Source organism: Embiotoca jacksoni, unplaced genomic scaffold (assembly GCF_022577435.1).
Source record: "Embiotoca jacksoni isolate LCO1_2020_lvr unplaced genomic scaffold, fEmbJac1.0.p SCAF_7, whole genome shotgun sequence".
NCBI classification, from domain to species: Eukaryota; Metazoa; Chordata; class Actinopteri; family Embiotocidae; genus Embiotoca; species Embiotoca jacksoni.
In genome coordinates this window covers 5,574,428-5,591,472 of record NW_027185425.1, presented here as the reverse complement: position 1 = coordinate 5,591,472, position 17,045 = coordinate 5,574,428, and the positions used below count along the sequence as shown (strand labels likewise).

Below are 17,045 nucleotides of genomic sequence, written 5' to 3'. Positions count from 1 at the left end.
TATCAAGATGGATTTCATGAACCTGAGGAAAGCAAGCCTTCTCAAATTCTAGCCAAGAGAGAGCGAGCGACACCTGGAAAGGAATTAATCATCAGACGCTATAGACCTGGAGCCACCTATGCCACTGTATACTTAAATGAATAATTTCATTTTGTTCTTACGTGTATGCCATCCTATTCTCATGCAATTGTTGCCCACTCTCCGTCTTGCATGACAGCTTGACGTGATCGCTGACTGATTCTGTCTGAGGGACACGGTGGTTTGACATCTGGGTGTCGCTTGACCTGCTGTGTTGGTAACCGAAGTGTTCCTGCCGTCCTTATCAGATGCTTCAGGCTCGATGCCAGTGACATGGCCCGGCTTAGTGTTGCTCATCTCCTTTCCTCACGCAGGCAGCGGCAGCCATGTGTGATCCATCAGCACAGACTGCCGTGTTTTAGTTTGAATGACCTCACCTGGTAAGGTCAGGCGTGGCTTTAGATACTGTTTGCAGGATGTCCTCCAGTCATTGTTTGTCCCTGTGTGGTTGCAAAGGCCACAGATAATTAAGTAACTGCTGTGGAGCATAACTCTTGGAGGATGTCAGTCTTACCCTGATTCACAGCTGCTACTCCTCAGCCTATAATTCACTGGACAGACACCTGCCATCTCTCTTTTACTAGGCTGTATACAGCATCACAGAATCAGAACAAGGACTTTTGATAGTATTTGAATTTGTATTTAAAGTCCTTTTATTTAAGTAGTAAATTGAATGCAGAATTTTTACTTGTAATTTACTATATTTAAACTTTTACTTAAGTAAAGGATCTGAGTATTTTTTCCAGTGTCTGACTGTCCATCATATGTGGGGCAGATTATGAGGTGCAGATTAGTTGTATTTGGTCTCATTACTTTTGACAATGTTCCTCTTTTGATATTAAATAATTCCCTTATTATGCATCTGCACCAGGGACATCATTGGCCAGAGGCATTATGTTTTCAGGTTGTCTGTCCACTTAATGCTCATGAACGCAACATCAGAACACCTTCAGGAACTATTTAAAAGGATTTACTGCGAGCTAAACACTCTACAAAATCACGACTGTTTGCTGTCCTGGCTCCTAAATGGTGGAATGAGCTCCCCAACGACATCAGGACAGCGGAAATTTAGTAGCGCTTGAAATGGCACTTACTGATAGCACTTTGTAGTTTGGCTTTCTTGAAGAAATTGTATTTTCTTGACTCTTGTTGTTCTGGGTTTTGTACCCTCATGGTTGAAATGCACTTATTGTAAGTCGCTTTGGATAAAAGCGTCAGCTAAATGAAATGTAATGTAATGTTATTTAAAAATGAACTAAATCGAATCTTGGGAGTCAAAGGTCACGCTGACCTCACAAAACACATTTGTAGCCCTTTTAATAAGGCATTCGCTAATTGTGACAAAATTACACACACATGTCTAATAGGATAAAATGATGAAGTGATGACATTTTATATCAAAAGGTCAAAGGTCAACTTTACTGTGACTTCATAATGTTCTGCAAAAACCCTTCTCTGCCCATTATTCAACACCATAACTGAGGAACAGAAGGGGAGACTGTGACCACATTTCACATTTGGTCAGACACTGAGTTAGGGACACGAATCTTGAGTGTCCACCTGTGATGATTGTTAAATCCTCTGTGCATGCAAGTTTTAGACTTCGTAGCTTTGTTGCAGGAACATGTATATTTGTAGCATTGTCTCCTGTCAACCAGCTTTATTGGCCAAGCATGTGAACACATTAAGGATTCCTTCACAGTCTTAACTACATGTATGATATGAGTCTGGACAGACATGGATGTAAACTTAACTTGACTGGTCAGTGGAGGCAAACAACCACAAGGCAGTAATTGTAATTCACATATAGGCACCTGTTAGGAAACAAATGATCTGACCTTGCATTAAAACTTACTACAAATGTTGCTTATTGGCATTGAATCTCCTGTTTTGTTCAGAATATTTTGTCAAACTCTTTTTTTCCCACACAAAAGCAAGTGATTTATTGGTCCTCTGGAATGACGAAGCAGGTAACTAAGGCTGTCAACAGTTGTAACAGGATGTTTGTTTCCCTTCAGGCCAAAACAGGGTTAATATTTGCAGAGACTGTTTTAAAATGGTTACCTGTCTGTGGGCTGTACACGCCAAGCTCAAATATTCAAACCTACCAATCAGAGAACACCTTTGGAGGCGGAGGGCTGAGGCATGAAAGCAGATTGCGTAAAAACCACGCCCACAGACCTGGAATCAGTTTCGTAATATTGCTGAAGGTAAGAAGAGGTGGTGGTTAACAGTCTGTCTTTAAGCACAGAAGAAAAGGAATCCCTCTGGTTGAAAGGAGACGATCTGTGATTCATCTGCTTCACATTTTTTCCTCTGTAACATTTTAAAACTGACAAGCAGCTATAAAAGCCAATGAGGGGGAAGAGGACGTGTTGATTTACTGGTTTGTGTGTGTGCGTGTGTGTGCATTTGTGCGTGTGCACGGGACACTGAGTGTGCTCACAGTCACAGCAACTTGAGCATTCCTCTGTGATTATACCACCGCTTTCGAAGTCACATACTTAACTGATGTACTTCATAAATTGGATCCACTCCCTGCCTTTGCTGTCCTTTTCTTCATTCACACACGCACAAGCACAGACACACACACGCTCATTATATTCCCTCACACCCACTCTCTTTCTTCCTCTTTTCTCTCTGTCTTCCTTTTTTGAAGAAGTTTTCTATGCAGATCCAAGTCAAACATCTGGGTCAGCTTATATCTAGTGGAACAAGACTTGCAGGATATTGTTGGCAGGATGTGTGAGCTGGAGCAGTTTACTCTGTGGGAATCCCCAAAACACACACACACACACACACACACACACACACACACACACACACACGCACACGCACACACGAACAGGTACACACAGGGTTACATGGTTGCCTGCACACCAACACACACTCTCAGTTTGCTGACACTGTTCCTCTTTTCTCCATTCAACTGCATTTCCAGGTGTAGCGATTCATGCCAGACATGTCGACGAATACTCATGCAGCATGAGGATTTGTATTTTGTATTCTAAGTCTGTAATTTTATTTTTGAGAGTGTAAAACAAAATATACCACAATTAACAGTTGGTTATATGCCATGTTTAATATTTTGAAGCATGGATTGGTTATTACCAAAAAAAAAGATTACAAAATAGGTGCAAGAAAGGGGATAAATCATATTCTATTTTTCAACACTGAGTACATACAATAATATGATCATCTGTAACGTAATATATGTTCACAAATTATTCATGTGCAAGAAATGCTCAACTCCCCTTCTTTCCAGTGCTTTATTAAATCTAACAACCCCTAACAACCTAACAAAACTGCTGAATTTGAGTTTAAAGACGTTGAAATATACCCTGTTGTGTGTGTTAAGTCGCTCACCACTTTGAGTGCAACAACTAGCTCCGGATAAGTTGAGGTATGAAAAACAGAGGGAAAACACTACACCCACTGAAGGCCCCATGTTCTGCACAAACTAACTGCTGGACCGCTTCCCTCATGTGGAGTTGTAGTGTTTACAAATTGCATAAGACAAAGGGCCGTTGCACTTCTGTCCTCTATCTCTCTTGATTTACATTTCTCCTCCTCCTCTTCCTCCTCTTTAACGCCCACTTTTCTTTCCCCCCCTCTTACTCTTGCACTGATTCAATCTTTCTTCTCCGCCGACTCGCCTCCCTCTTTGGGTTTCTCATCTGTTTTGAACTCCAGGAAGAAGTCGTTGCAGGCGACTGTAAGGGCGCCCATCAGAATGATGAACTCGGTGAAGTCCACCTCCCCGTCGTTGTTGGAGTCCAAGTCGTTCATCACCTTCTCAACTGCCTCATTATCTTTGGAGTTCTGTCAGTGGGGAACAGAGAGGGTTAAGAATGTGTTCTCTGTCGCGTGTGTGTGTGTGTGTGTGTGTGTGTGTGTGTGTGTGTGTGTGTGTGTGTGTGTGTGTGTGTGTGTGTGTGTGTGTGTGTGTGTGTGTGTGTGTGTGTGAGTGAGCGGGCATACATTGCTGCACAGGCTAGTTCCAGCATGTGTGTTTGAGTATGTGAGTGCATACTTTTGCTTGTGTGATGCATATTTTGAAAACTGCCTTAGTGTGTTAGTGTACAACTACTTATTTGCTTCTTGGCACAGTCTGACACTCACCCCTAAGTAAGTCCCCAGCTCTTCTATCAGGAGCTCCTTCAGTTCACCCCTGCTCAGAGTGTACTTGTCGCCTTCCTTCCCCGAATACTTGTGGAAGGTCTTTATGAGCATCTGCATGGCACTCTCCAGGTTGGAACTGGGCTCCTTGGACATGCTGTGAAAGGAATCGGGTCAAAAGGTCAGACTCTGTCACAAAATGCCCGCTCCAGCCCATGATGCATGTGCGGTCACATAGCAATCAAGGGTGAAGCCACCTCCAAGACAAAGTGATAGTTGGAGAGTCAGATTGATGGATAGAAGGAAATCAGGGAGATGTTTTCCGATTTCTACACAACGGGTTGAATAACACTCTGCGAGCAGTGCAGAGGCTATTACTGACCCGAATTTAATTAATTGGGGCACTAAGTGTGTGTGACCTTACTGGGTTTTACATTTCAGAGGTTTGGATGGAAAGATGGAGTACAGCTTTGGAAAAGCTTTTTGAACAGTCTTACACACATTGTGTCCGGCATCTTGGAGCTTCTTGTGCTGGACTCGTGGAGAGACTGTGCACACACAGACACAAATAAGTCACTGTCAATGGTGCAAAGTTTGAGCATGAAGACTTTCTGTCTCATTGCTTTAAAAACATGCACACCCGTTATTGTTCTTATGGCCCTCAGGTTATCGCTCTTGTAAGCTGAATTGGTAATGCATATAGCGATTGACACTGCGGTATCAGAGAAAAGACGCTTGTAAAACATGTCTGTCGATCGTGTAACAGTCTTATCATTCAAAACCAGGAGTGAAACACAACACTCGTCTGGTGATCACATTCAGAAACTAAGGGGGCGAGTAACCTGAGGTGTCACGATATACACTAACATACAGATGAGAGTATTTACTCCCACACTTGCTTAGACACATTTAACCTTTATGCTCAGGTTTAAAGTTGGACAAAGAGTTCCGTTGACATTAATCCACACAAAATACAGAAGGATACAATCAATCCGCAAATCTCCCTGTGCATGATTTATTCACCATCAAGTATTACAAAAGGAGACATGAATGTCAGTGAGCGGTTATTGCCTCTCATCATGCTGCAGCGCATTGGACCAGAGAGGTCAGAGTTGCAGGCAGACAAAAGAGGAGGCCGGAGGACACCAAAGCTGGCTAACTGGAAAATCTATAGGGGTCATCTGTCTCACTGTCTGCCACAATACAATAGGAAACCATGGAGACGAAAATGCTATCAGTTACACAATATTGCAGATGATAATAATGCATATGCACGGTGTAATCTTAGTGGTGGAACAATGAGTGATGAATAATGTAAAAAATTTGGAGCAGGAAATATTGCATGTATGATTACAGCTATTTATTCTAAATTAAAGCTGCGTATATGTTCATTTCCTAACTCTGCTTTGCCACAAATCCCTATCGGCTTCACTTGTTTCCATATTTTTCTGGTGTATAAATTTCCTGTCAACTTTTCTCAAAGCTTGCACATCAATGGAAAGCATGCACATTGTTAAGACAAAGTCATCGAATGAGCAGGTCTGCTGCTAAGCGCCCGCTGCCCAGTGTCTTTAAAGCTTTTTGATTCTCCTGCAGTTGCACAGCCTAATAAAATACTTCACAAGCTTGATCAGATGTGGAGGAGAAAGTCGAGCGAAGCAACCCGTACAAGTTGTCTGTCTTACCTGAGTGCTGATGGAGGGCCTCCTTTGTCTTTAAAGAGGTGCAGGGGACAGAGCCAAGGCCGAGATGGATGGGGGAGAGAGTTTGCCAGTGGCTTAAATATCACCTGTCCCTCTCCCTCCAACTCCTCCCCCTCCTCACCCCCCCAAACTCCTTCACCCACTTATCTGCTTCTGTTTCTCTTACCTACCCCCTCCTCTCTCTCTGCAGGTGTTTTCTCTCCCTTCCTCTCCTCATCACACGTGCACATTATGTGATATGTGGATTTTTAAGTGAGAAAGCCACAAATGCAAACATGTTACTGTCACAGTTTTATTCAATATTGTGTACAAAGAATAAGCAAACATGATACAGCAATACATGTGAAGTTGAAATATTAGCATAGTGAAGTTTATTGGACATGTCAGTGGACTGAAACGAGTCCAAATGCTAAGCTCACACATACCCTCGAGTACTTGGCAGGAAATAAACAGAGTACATCTACGCAGAGTGATGAAAGCCTGCACAATATCCTGGGAGTGGTCGTATAATCACAAACATGTTGACCCAATGAGGCTTAAAAGCACATCCACATATTTGTTGGTACACTTTATATATTCACTTGGAGGGAGGATTCCTAACAGGCTTTTATCTTCATCTACTGTGTGTCAGAATGAATGAGACGTATTGTGCTGTAATAGAAGTCTGGCTGCAAACACTCCCTGCTGCAAATCTGCTGTGTGCGGTTCCAGCATGTTTTTAATCTACACGAGTTAAGGCTGGGTGGGGTTTACACTTTAGGAGAGTGAACAAAAACTGCCAGGGCAGACAGTTCGACAAGCTCTGGTACTGTAAGCCCATCTGCTATTTCAAACAGGTTCAAATACAAAATTAATTGTGGTGAAATAACTTCCGGATGATGTTTAATCCAGATCTGCTCACTTAAAATACTGGAATTTAGTCATTTTAACCCGCCAGGGAAGTGAATTTAGTTTGATCTACCAGACTGCAACTTTAACTCAGCTACTCTAAAGCAGCACCACAGGGGTTGTTATGATGGAAAGGTGGACTTTCCAATAAACATATACTGCATGCATGTACTGCAGATATCGCAAGAGACTGATATTTCTATTATTCACAGGAAGTCCCGAAAAAGCATTCTGATATAAAAAATGGTATATAGATTTTAATAACAGAAATTATAGTCTAAAAAGGTCCAGAATGTGCAAGAAGTTTGTTAGTAATAGCAAATGCAGGAAACACAGCGTTGTGCGAGTATAAAGGCTGAGCAGAGTAAGTGTAAATGAGAGTATTTACAATGGGAGTGTCGCAGTGAGGCAGGGTGATCACATGACTCGAGCTTATTTGTCTTGCCCGTTTTGCTGTGGAGCAGTTTGAAGTGCCAGGTGCTCTGACGGTGCAAAAGGTGCACATTTGGTAGTGTGCCCGAAACGCGTGCACTCCGCAGCTGGCCACCTATAACATAGCAGGCCTGCAACACAAGCCTTTTTCTCATGGCTGCATTATTGATGACGAGACAATTTACAAATCATTAAATTGTAATTAACAAATTGCATATAACGAGACAAAGAAGCACATTTTCAAGTGATCTCCATAGTGGTCCAAACAAGAGTTAGGTATAGGTTTAAAAGTTAAATATAAAGAGGCCAAGTAGAACTTAAATAATGGCCACATTAATGATAATACAATGATAATATCTAGGAAATATGTTGATAGCATGCAACATCTTATTATTATGCTGTTGTAAAAGACAACACCACAAAGATTCATATTGACGGCTCAGTATTTGTTTTTGTTTTTTTTTGCTTAAAAAAGTACAACGTCTGACAACGATCCCTTTGACACTACCACCTGGTCTGATGGGCATGATCACTGGAGCCCGGGATTACTTTCATGTAATTGTTTGCGTCCCAGGGTGTGTTACCCATTAAATGCCTAATCCAGTAATTTCCCAGTGCCTGCTACACAAGGATCCAGTTGCAGGTCAAACGGGGTCTTTAAACTGTACAAGGGTGTGACCGACAAACAAACACGTAAACCTGACCAACCGGATGCCTAAGCTAGCAGAAAACAACAAACAACAATGAGCATTTTTAAAAGGGAGCCTCCACAACAGAGGTCAAGTTTCTACTGAGACCTTTATTGTCACTCCCCTTCTATCCAGTGCTACCAGGGGTCACTCCAGATAATGTACTGTCCAGCACGGGTCAGTAAGTAGAACCTGCCATGGTTTTAAAAGCAAAATAACAACAAAGGCACTAATTTTAAAAAAAGTGTTTCCACCAAGTGACACCTGTTATGGGTTTCTTGACTTCTTGATGTTTTGTTATCTTGTTCTTCTCCTTCACCTCTAATCCAGGTGGATTAGGTTGCATGAAAACCTTCCCTGACCTGTTCCTCTAGTCACCAGCCTGCTCCCATGGGACTATTGTGGGCTCCCTTTTGACCGTAAGGATCCTTTGGTGTGGATTCCATCCTCAAACCTTAATTATTTAACCAAAGGTCACACCTGATCTTCCAGGTCCAAATTTATGGCTGATTACCAGTGAAGAGAATATACTATGAACTTCAGATGAACTTTTTGGGGATTTACACAGAGAAAGAAGCAGAGAGTCCATAAAGTAGACTAGGAAGAGATAGATGAGGGTGTGACGGGGCGTTGAGGACACAATTAAGGTGATGTGAAGTAATGCAAAGCTCCATCAAAACAGTTTGTTTATTGTCATGCTAAGCAAGCTCCATAGCAGTGAATTCAAAGGGGAGAATGTAAACAAAACAAAAAAAGGTTTGGTGTCAGATTTGCATGCAACCATTAAAAGAATGGTTGGAAATGCGATTATTGACTTTTGTTCCAAGAGATAGATGGGAAGACTTGTACCAGTCTCACGTCTGTATGGCCATGCATAAACACTAAGAGAAACAGTGAGCCTGGCTCTTTCCAACCAACTCTTTATATCTTGTTTGCTTTTTACCACAAAAACTCAATTTTGAGGAAACAAAAAAAGAATGTAATTAGTGAGCTTCAGAGGTGCTTGTAGATGTTATGGACAATACTAAGCTAGTAGTTTACCCATTTCGAGTCTTTATACTCAGCCGAGTTAACTGGCTGGTGGCTGTAGCTTCAGTCAATGGACGCATATAAGAGTAGTGTCATTTGGCTAATAAGCTAATAGACGCATTTCCCAAAATGTGAAACTATTCCTTTAAGTCCCTTGCAAGATGTAAATTACTTTTTTCAAACCCTAACCAAGTAGTTTTTGTGCTTAACCCTAACCAAACTGTGTCACATTTAACCCAAACCATGATCTTTTCCTAAACCTCATTTTTGTTGCTTGAATCTAAGGCACCTTGTTCGTGTCTCTGAGACGCCAATGGGCCGAGACAAAACGGCAATATTGACATCCTGGAATGAGAACAGGTTGAATGTATACCACATCAAGGACCTATAGCACTGCGCGATGTAAGGCTGCATGATACAGCTGTGGAAGAGGCCCAGACAGAGAGAACACCAGGAGTAAGGACTCCTTGTCTGCAGTGGTGTGTTAAGATGCGGTAACACTTTGGTCACGTGTGCAGGAAAGTCATAGTTTGCAGAAAAGTTTCACAGGGATTTGGCATGCACATGGTAGTGTACGTTTGCATGCTATCATAGTATATAATCATAATGAGGTAAATGTGCTATATAGTGGGATGCACATGCTGTATTATGAACATAGTGGTAACTACTGGTACAAAGCAATAGTTCTACTGGTATGTACACAAATCGTTTCTCATAAAATGAGTGGTGGTCTTTCAGAGCTGGGTTTGTGGTGTTTGAACTTTCATCAATATTTTGTATTCAAAAGTTGTATATTAAAAAAAAAAAAAAAATCAAAAAAAAAAAATCGTTGGATTTCAAACTTATTTTGGTATTATTAATGCTGTGTTTTGTGTAGTGTTGAATGTAAATGTGTAGTGCGACTTTTTTTTGTGAAGGAATGGATTGTCCCCTATGAGGTCGCCTCCTCTGTCTTCTTCTCCACTTCTTCTTCCACTGCAGCAGCCACCTTCTCTACAGCCTCTTCCACCTTTACCGTTTCCTCCACTTCTTTCACAACCTCTTCTACTGCTGCTGCGGCCACCTCCACTGCTGCCGGCACTGCTGCTGCTGCTGCCGGCACTGCTGCCGCCGGCACTGCTGCTGCCGGCACTGCTGCTGCCAGCACTGCTGCTGCCGCTGCTGCCGGCTCTTCCTTTGCTGTTTCAGGCTGTGTCTCCCCCTCTGCCTTTGCTTCTACCTTCACTTCAGCATTTGCTTCTGCCTTTGCCTCTTCATTTGCCTCTGGCTTTGCTTCCTCCTTTGCCTCTGGCTTCCCTTCCTCTTTGTCGGGGGTGCACTGTGCAACTTGTCCGGATGCAGCGTTCTGTGCAGGCTCCTCTTTGTCGAGGCCACGCTGCTCGCTGAGCGAGGACGCCAGGTAGCCGATTAGCTTCATGTACTCCTCGAAGCCAACCTTGCCATCGTGGTCTGTGTCCAGTCCCTGGCCCATGTTGCTGACCGCCTCCTTGCTCTCTGTGCCCTGGGTGGTAGGCACACACAACCATCAGACAACCAAGCATGGTGATGAGTAACTCTACCTGGACTCTCATTAGTGAAATCACTACACACGATTAGTAAATGACCCTGTATCAGTGGCTCAATTTACATTATAATGTAGATGAATGTCATTCTATCATATTGGATCACTTTCCTCCTTCACCTACTGTAACTGGTCACAATCACAATCATGTTAAAAATATGGACAGGTTAAGCCTGGCCACTGCTAATACTACAATATTACTGTGTGCTGTTGTGTGAGACGGTTACATAATGCAAGTGCTGGCAACAATTCAGAGAAGTTCAATAAAGATTTCCTAACCGAAAGAATGTTGCTGAACTGGGATGTGACGAGGTTTTGGAAATCTTTCTTTCCTAGACTCTCCTTTCCTTTGGAGGACTTCATGAAGACCTTCACCATGGTCGCAATGGCACCCTCCATAACTCCTCTCTCTGGGAAAAGAAGAAGTCAAGAGGTGTGAGATAGGGAGGGGGGGGGGAGAGAGAGAGATAGAGAGATAGAGAGAGAGATAGAGAGAGAGAGAGAGATAGATAGATCATGGCTGAGGTGATTAAACCATTGTCGTGGGCTGTGTAAAGGGGGGAAATTGCAGGACAGTCGGATTCCAAACACACTTGAGTAACAGGCACATGCAGTGGAAAATGAAACAGAGGATCTCCTCATGTCCCTGTGAGGGCTTTCGTTTCAGGTGTTGAGCCTAGAGCCGCAATAAGGGAGGGATGGTGACGTGAAATAAGTGGGGAGGGTGAGAGGGAGTCTGATTGAGAGACAAGCTGTGATGCACAATGGAAGTTCTGATCTTTGATAGGTCATCTGATCTACTGAAGCTACTGAGGGGACTGGGTTTCAGATTACCCAAGGGATTACCTAGTCCCTGTCTGCTCCTCTCTCCCTCTCCTTTCTTTCTGTCTTGCCTTTGCTACCTTGCCAACTGTACTTGCCTCTCTCTTTCAGTGCCACTCTCTCTTCCTTTACCTGCCACTGTGTCATCCTTGTTTTCACTCGGCTACTCTTTTTTTCTTCTCAAGCCACTGACCTCAATGACTCTTGTATACAAACACACTAATGTTTCTGACAGTTAGGCTACAGCTAACCAGTTTATCATTACACATCAACAGTTTATCCCAATACATTCAAACAGCCCAAATATTTGAGAGTCTGCCAGACTTGGACAGAGAGACAATCAAGAGTTAAGATCTCGACGGATGTATAACTAACCGACACACATTGCTCAAACTGTAACAAGCCAGTAGGTGAGACATGTTTGTAGGAATTCCATTCATTGCTGTCTGTGGAGATCACTTAGACAGGAATTTACAGGCCAACTCCGAGCTAGTTTGCCCCAAAGCAGCGAGAGGATATGTTTGAGGCAAATGTAGTCGTCTGTCAGCTTCAATATTCAAATTCTTCAGAGCAAACAGGGAGGTTACACTGACAAGAAAACGCACCATACAGACTCTTTGTTCCAACAACCAATGTGGTCTTGCTCGTGTCACTTGGTAATTTGTAGACAGCAAATCAATATCTCAATTACTGAAGTGCACATTTCACTAAAGCACCCTCCAAGTAAGCAATTTAGTCACCACAAGCATAGGATATGTGGCCAATTAGGGCATGTGCCTGTTAGTCTCATTAAGGGACAACAAGCTCTGACAGCATAGGGCCATTATAATCTGACATTTCACTCGACCCCTTTCAGATTTTGCAAGTGTCCTGGTGATTTCTAACCGTCTGTCCCACTGAGCCACCCCATGAGCACACCACAACCACAAGTTTGCATGCAACGGTGAGAACATATATCTCTGATTATGAAAACAGGTTGTTTTAAGAATGCATTTTAAAATACAAGTTATTTTGGCACCTTTTTTTTAAATTTTTTTTTAATTACCACCCTTAGATAAGATGACAGTTTTTTGTTATATCATAGTCCTGTAGGAACGTTAGGGGACTTCTTCCTGCACCAGTGACACACCCTCTGCTGCCTGAGTACACAAGGGCCTCAACAGCTCTCAGCGTGCCCTACCCCCATAACAACCCCAAAATACATTTATTCTATTCTTGGATTTCCATTTCTGTCCATTCTCACATTAATTATTTAGACACCGACCTGTCTTAATGTGGTATTGCTTGGATAGCGTGCCCTAATTTAGACAAATTAAGTCAAGACTTCAACTGTCCCACGTCAGAGCTTCATGTTGTCCAACTCGAGAGACAAACTAATCTCCGTTATTTGCCTTAAAAGCCCCCAAAACAACGACGCAAATAATTAAATATACAGCCCTACAACTAGAGGTTTCCCGTTTCCCTCCAGAGCCCAAAGGAGATTGAGTGTTACGTTTCCAAATAGGCGAATGTGATACGGTATGTGCGCAGAGTAATGACAATACTACCGTTAGTGTGGCATAAAATATTAACAGAGGAACAAGTTAGGTTGTGGCTGTAAATTGCGGCGAGCAGACGTGCAGTGACCGTCTTACATCCAATTCTTCAGCGAGGTTTGAAAATAGAGACACCTGAACGTTGAAACGTGTGCGTGACATTATCAATATAAGCATCAGGTTTGCCAGAACTCACGCCACAGGTTTAAATATTGAGAAACAGTAATGACATACGTTGTTATACACGACACAACTCAACAAATCCACCCAGTAAGCCAGACTGTCACTCCTGTGGGCCTCTTTCTAAATACCATATTGTCTCAAAATGGTCAAAACCTTTCTCAAAAATGCGCTTTTACGCGCGACCCGGTTGCCCAATGGTTGTGCAACGTTTAAGCCCAATACTCTGTCACCTCGAGTCACTTTAGTTCTTGACACGATGTCTGCAACTGATCGACAACTTGACAACTGATCTCTATCAAAATATCACATATCTTTCCCTGAAGAGGAGACGTAGAAGAATATGGCAATCACGCACAGCCAACAAAACTGAAAAGTAAAAGCAAATAAAAGCAAAATAGCGACCAACTCTCATGATTTACACTTTAATGAAAGTGCAACTTGAGCCCAAAACTTCGGAGGACTGGAGTCACTGAAACCGTCCTGCAGTCAGACAGCGGCCAAGTTTCATGGGATGGCTCTTGCAAGAGTTTATCGAAACGTGGCAAAAACGACGAGCAAATAAGCAGCTTCTACGGAGGAGAAACCCCATATAAACCAAAAAGACGCATTCAACTCACCGTTTACCGTCTGCGGGACAAGAGAAGTGTGTAAATGTGCGCAAATTTGAGTTTCTGCCCTCTTCTCCGCCTTTCTTCGTTGCTTTGAGCCCAGAGAACTTGCCAAACTAGTAGGACTGCAGATTCTCTTCCGTGATTTAGTTTTTTTTTTTTTTTTTTTCTGTCCTTAAAACTTTTCCCCCTCACAAGTCAAAGGGCGTGTACCTGGAAGAGAGAGAGAGAGAGAGAGAGAGAAAGAGAACCGGGAATGTGGAAGAGCGCGACCCTAACGCTCATGAAAAGCGAGTTAAAGTGTATCAAAACACTTATACTTGTTTTGTTTTTTTATTGGAATTATATTTGGCTCACGGGCCAGCTGTTTCACGTCATGTGTGATTTGCTCAGTTTCACGCCAACTCGCCAGGCTTGTGGCTTGGAGCTGCTTCATGCTGGGACGAGGAGACAGGGCGGGTGGGATTACTTCATCTGCACAAGTCTCAGGCGTTTTTCAAAAAGTATTTCACTTCTTAAATGAAGAGACAGGAACAACTTTGAAATAGAAAGTAGCAATATTCATAAGCCAGAATCTTATCATTCTGCTTAGGGAGGAACACCTACGCATCTGCATGGCAGCTAACAACACAAATGTGTTACAGGGACAATTTCAGTCCTTTAGTACCCCATGAAAAGTGCCAAACAAAATAATATTTTTGAGCAATAAAACACTGTTTAAAACTTTAATTTGTCTGTTAGAGGGCCGGACCTTTTCCCAGCTGACACTTTGGAAATTTGAGAGTGAAGGAATCTTCAGTGAAAATACTGCAGGAAAGCCAGAGTGGGTGGCAAATGTGGTGCAAGAGGTAAAGCAGTCTTGCTCCATTTTTGAAAAAGGTTTTTAAGTCTTTCTATTCGTTTTTCAAATTCCATCCACAGATTATATCTCACAACTGGTACCTCCCTGTAAGACTGCCAACTACTGTACAAGGGGACTTTTCTATACAGACAATGTACACACAGTCCTTACTGTGGGTTGCCTTGCTCATTTTGTCTCTCATTAAGCAACTGCTGACTCATTTTCCCATCACCACTCCTCCCACACTGGCACCTTAACATGTGCAATTTGGACACAAAGGTCACATTTACTTATCAGCAGAAAGATCTCAAAATTAGTTAGCAGCACCGCTTCTTTAACGAAATTAAAAACAGGACTATAGGCCATAAACCAGCTGGAGAGGATGCCAGTGCACATAACTCTGTCTAGACATCAGAATTAATACAAAGTGACCGTAACATTAAGAATTACCAGCTACGGAGGCACTATGTAAAAAACTGCAACTGCAAACTGCAAAAACCAAAATTATGCAAAACAAGTCCTCTTTAATACAATGGGATATTATTGGTCTCACACATTCCCATTCTACATTCCACTGAGGCCTCACTGACAGGCAGTAAAGAAGACAAGGCTACGCTTTTGCATCATTGCTGCTCAATGCTTGGACAGGCAGCTTTGTGCATTATTAGGCTCTATGGAACAAGATATGGTCTGGATGGTGTAGTGACAGCAGTAATGCATATAGGATTACAGGCCCCAAATCAAGGCTGTAATACACTCCTGCTCAAATGTGAGCGGCTGGACATCATATAATGTGGTGAATGAATGACAGGAGGCAGAGTGTTGGTGGTTGAGGGTTGGAGACAATGAAGCCTTTAATTCAAAGTTCCCTGCATTCAGCAAATGGTTAACGAAGGAGTTACACATGTGGCATTGGTGGAGCGATAAAAGAATTCAAGTGCCAAATTAGTTTACAGCTGGACAGCCTTCAATGGAGTTCTTCATTTTAAAGCCACGACATGACAGGAGATGGCAAGCTCTACTGGCTGAAGCCTCCCTGTTTGCTCGCCAGTTTCCCAATCAGCTGCCAGAACTCGGAGAAAGTCAGCTCCCCGTCATTGTTTTCATCCAGAGAGCCCATGAGCTGGTCAATCGCTCCAGGATCCCTGGCATTCTGCGGGCCATCACACAGAAGACACTCTAAGCATTACAATGTCACTCTGAGCTGCAACAGCAGCTGCTATGAAAGACTGTCCTGCCACCTAATGGCTGAGTGAGGCAATAAATATCACTGACTAACACTTATTTTACGGTTCCTTGATGATTAAAGCCTTCAAAGGCACATATTCAGTCTGTGCTTATTTATGTTATGTATGTTGACAGCATTTATAAAACATGTACGAAGTAAATATACATTTTAAAATGTGCACTTAATATGTTTTGCACACAAACATACAGTGTTTGACTAATTTGCCTGACAACAAGAAGCAATTCTACATTATACATAAAAGATTTCAGTTGTCACAAATTTGAACAGCTGATAATTTTAGCATTTATCAAGTAGACGTCTTTAGCTACATTTAATGGCTGTGATTTCTGAGATATATTGTCTTAGCTTGCTTTCCCTCATTTAATGCCATTATAAAGTGAATAGCTTTGTTCTGTTGGCCCGACAAAGTCAGCATGTGTAAGACTTTAACTTGTGTTGAAGATACTGATTTTAGATTTTAATTTTTAATCACACCCGTCATCTTTTGTTTAAAAATGTAAAAAAAAAATCATACCTCATGGGGTATGTCACATGCAACCCCATTTAGTATGTCGTGCTAAGAGCGTGCAGTACTTAAAAAAAAAAAAAAACTCTAGGAAATGTAAATAAAGTGCGCAGAATTTGGCCTTTTTTTAATATGCAAAGTGTAGGCTATGTTGTAGCTTTAAAAACAATGATAATGTCGAGTTTTTCATATTTGCAAACCAGGACAACGTCTGTAAAACTAATTGGTATCAAAAACAGATTTGTTGTAAAGGGAAACACCAGTGGAGTGATATGTAAACGTAATTAAGTCATAGCAGTACAGTGACATGGTGCTAGGCTCCAAAACAGCTCAGTATTGCACAATAAACTACAGTTTCTTTCATGTCTGTGTGTCAGTTGCTCATGCAGTTAAGGCAAAGAGGGTAAAAAACAACTTCAGAGACGTACCTTGACGAGGTTGGGAAGCTGAGAAGTCACCAGGTTTTGGAATTCATCCCTGCTCAGGGTGCTGGAGGATCCGTCTTTCCCAGCGTGCGCCTTGAACTCGGTGACCATGGTGGTGATGGCCGCTTCCATGATGGTTTGTGCTGTAAAGTAGATAAACAGAGAAACAAAAACCTCAGCAAAGCTGAATGCATCTTTTACACAAGAACAAATGTAGAATTGCAAATAAAAGAAAACCTGTTGTCTCACCTGTGTTTGGATGAAGCGTGGCGTGTTGTAGCGGGTACCAAGAACCTTGTCACTTCTCAGCTCTGACCATCACCTCTTAAATTTATACGCTCCATCTCTGTTCAGTGATGCACACATCAGCGGAAAACC

General features: G+C 42.4%; 3 protein-coding genes across 4 annotated transcripts; all 3 read right to left on the bottom strand.

The window, feature by feature from the left end:
• Positions 1-3,140: 3,140 nt before the first annotated feature.
• Positions 3,141-5,945, bottom strand: s100s (S100 calcium binding protein S). Of its 2 annotated transcripts, XM_069176785.1 has the most exons (4): positions 5,883-5,945; positions 4,699-4,745; positions 4,201-4,354; positions 3,141-3,900 (listed from the first exon to the last, which is right to left on the bottom strand). In XM_069176785.1, the coding sequence occupies exons 2-4, from the start codon at positions 4,710-4,712 to the stop codon at positions 3,709-3,711; spliced, it is 360 nt and encodes a 119-aa protein (XP_069032886.1). In that variant the 5' UTR covers positions 4,713-4,745; positions 5,883-5,945; the 3' UTR covers positions 3,141-3,708. The 2 variants fall into 2 exon arrangements, with proteins under 2 accessions (XP_069032886.1, XP_069032887.1); XM_069176786.1 differs by lacking the exon at positions 4,699-4,745 and having other exon boundaries at positions 5,883-5,930.
• A 227-nt stretch (positions 5,946-6,172) lies between these two features.
• Positions 6,173-13,931, bottom strand: s100u (S100 calcium binding protein U). Its single transcript, XM_069176694.1, has 3 exons — positions 13,657-13,931; positions 10,779-10,909; positions 6,173-10,439 (listed from the first exon to the last, which is right to left on the bottom strand). Exons 2-3 carry the CDS (start codon positions 10,896-10,898, stop codon positions 9,870-9,872), a joined length of 690 nt encoding a protein of 229 aa, XP_069032795.1. The 5' UTR covers positions 10,899-10,909; positions 13,657-13,931; the 3' UTR covers positions 6,173-9,869.
• Positions 13,932-15,308: 1,377 nt separating this feature from the next.
• s100a11 (S100 calcium binding protein A11) lies at positions 15,309-17,021 on the bottom strand. Its single transcript, XM_069176403.1, has 3 exons — positions 16,917-17,021; positions 16,671-16,810; positions 15,309-15,641 (listed from the first exon to the last, which is right to left on the bottom strand). Exons 2-3 carry the CDS (start codon positions 16,797-16,799, stop codon positions 15,507-15,509), a joined length of 264 nt encoding a protein of 87 aa, XP_069032504.1. The 5' UTR covers positions 16,800-16,810; positions 16,917-17,021; the 3' UTR covers positions 15,309-15,506.
• Between the last annotated feature and the right edge of the window lie 24 nt (positions 17,022-17,045).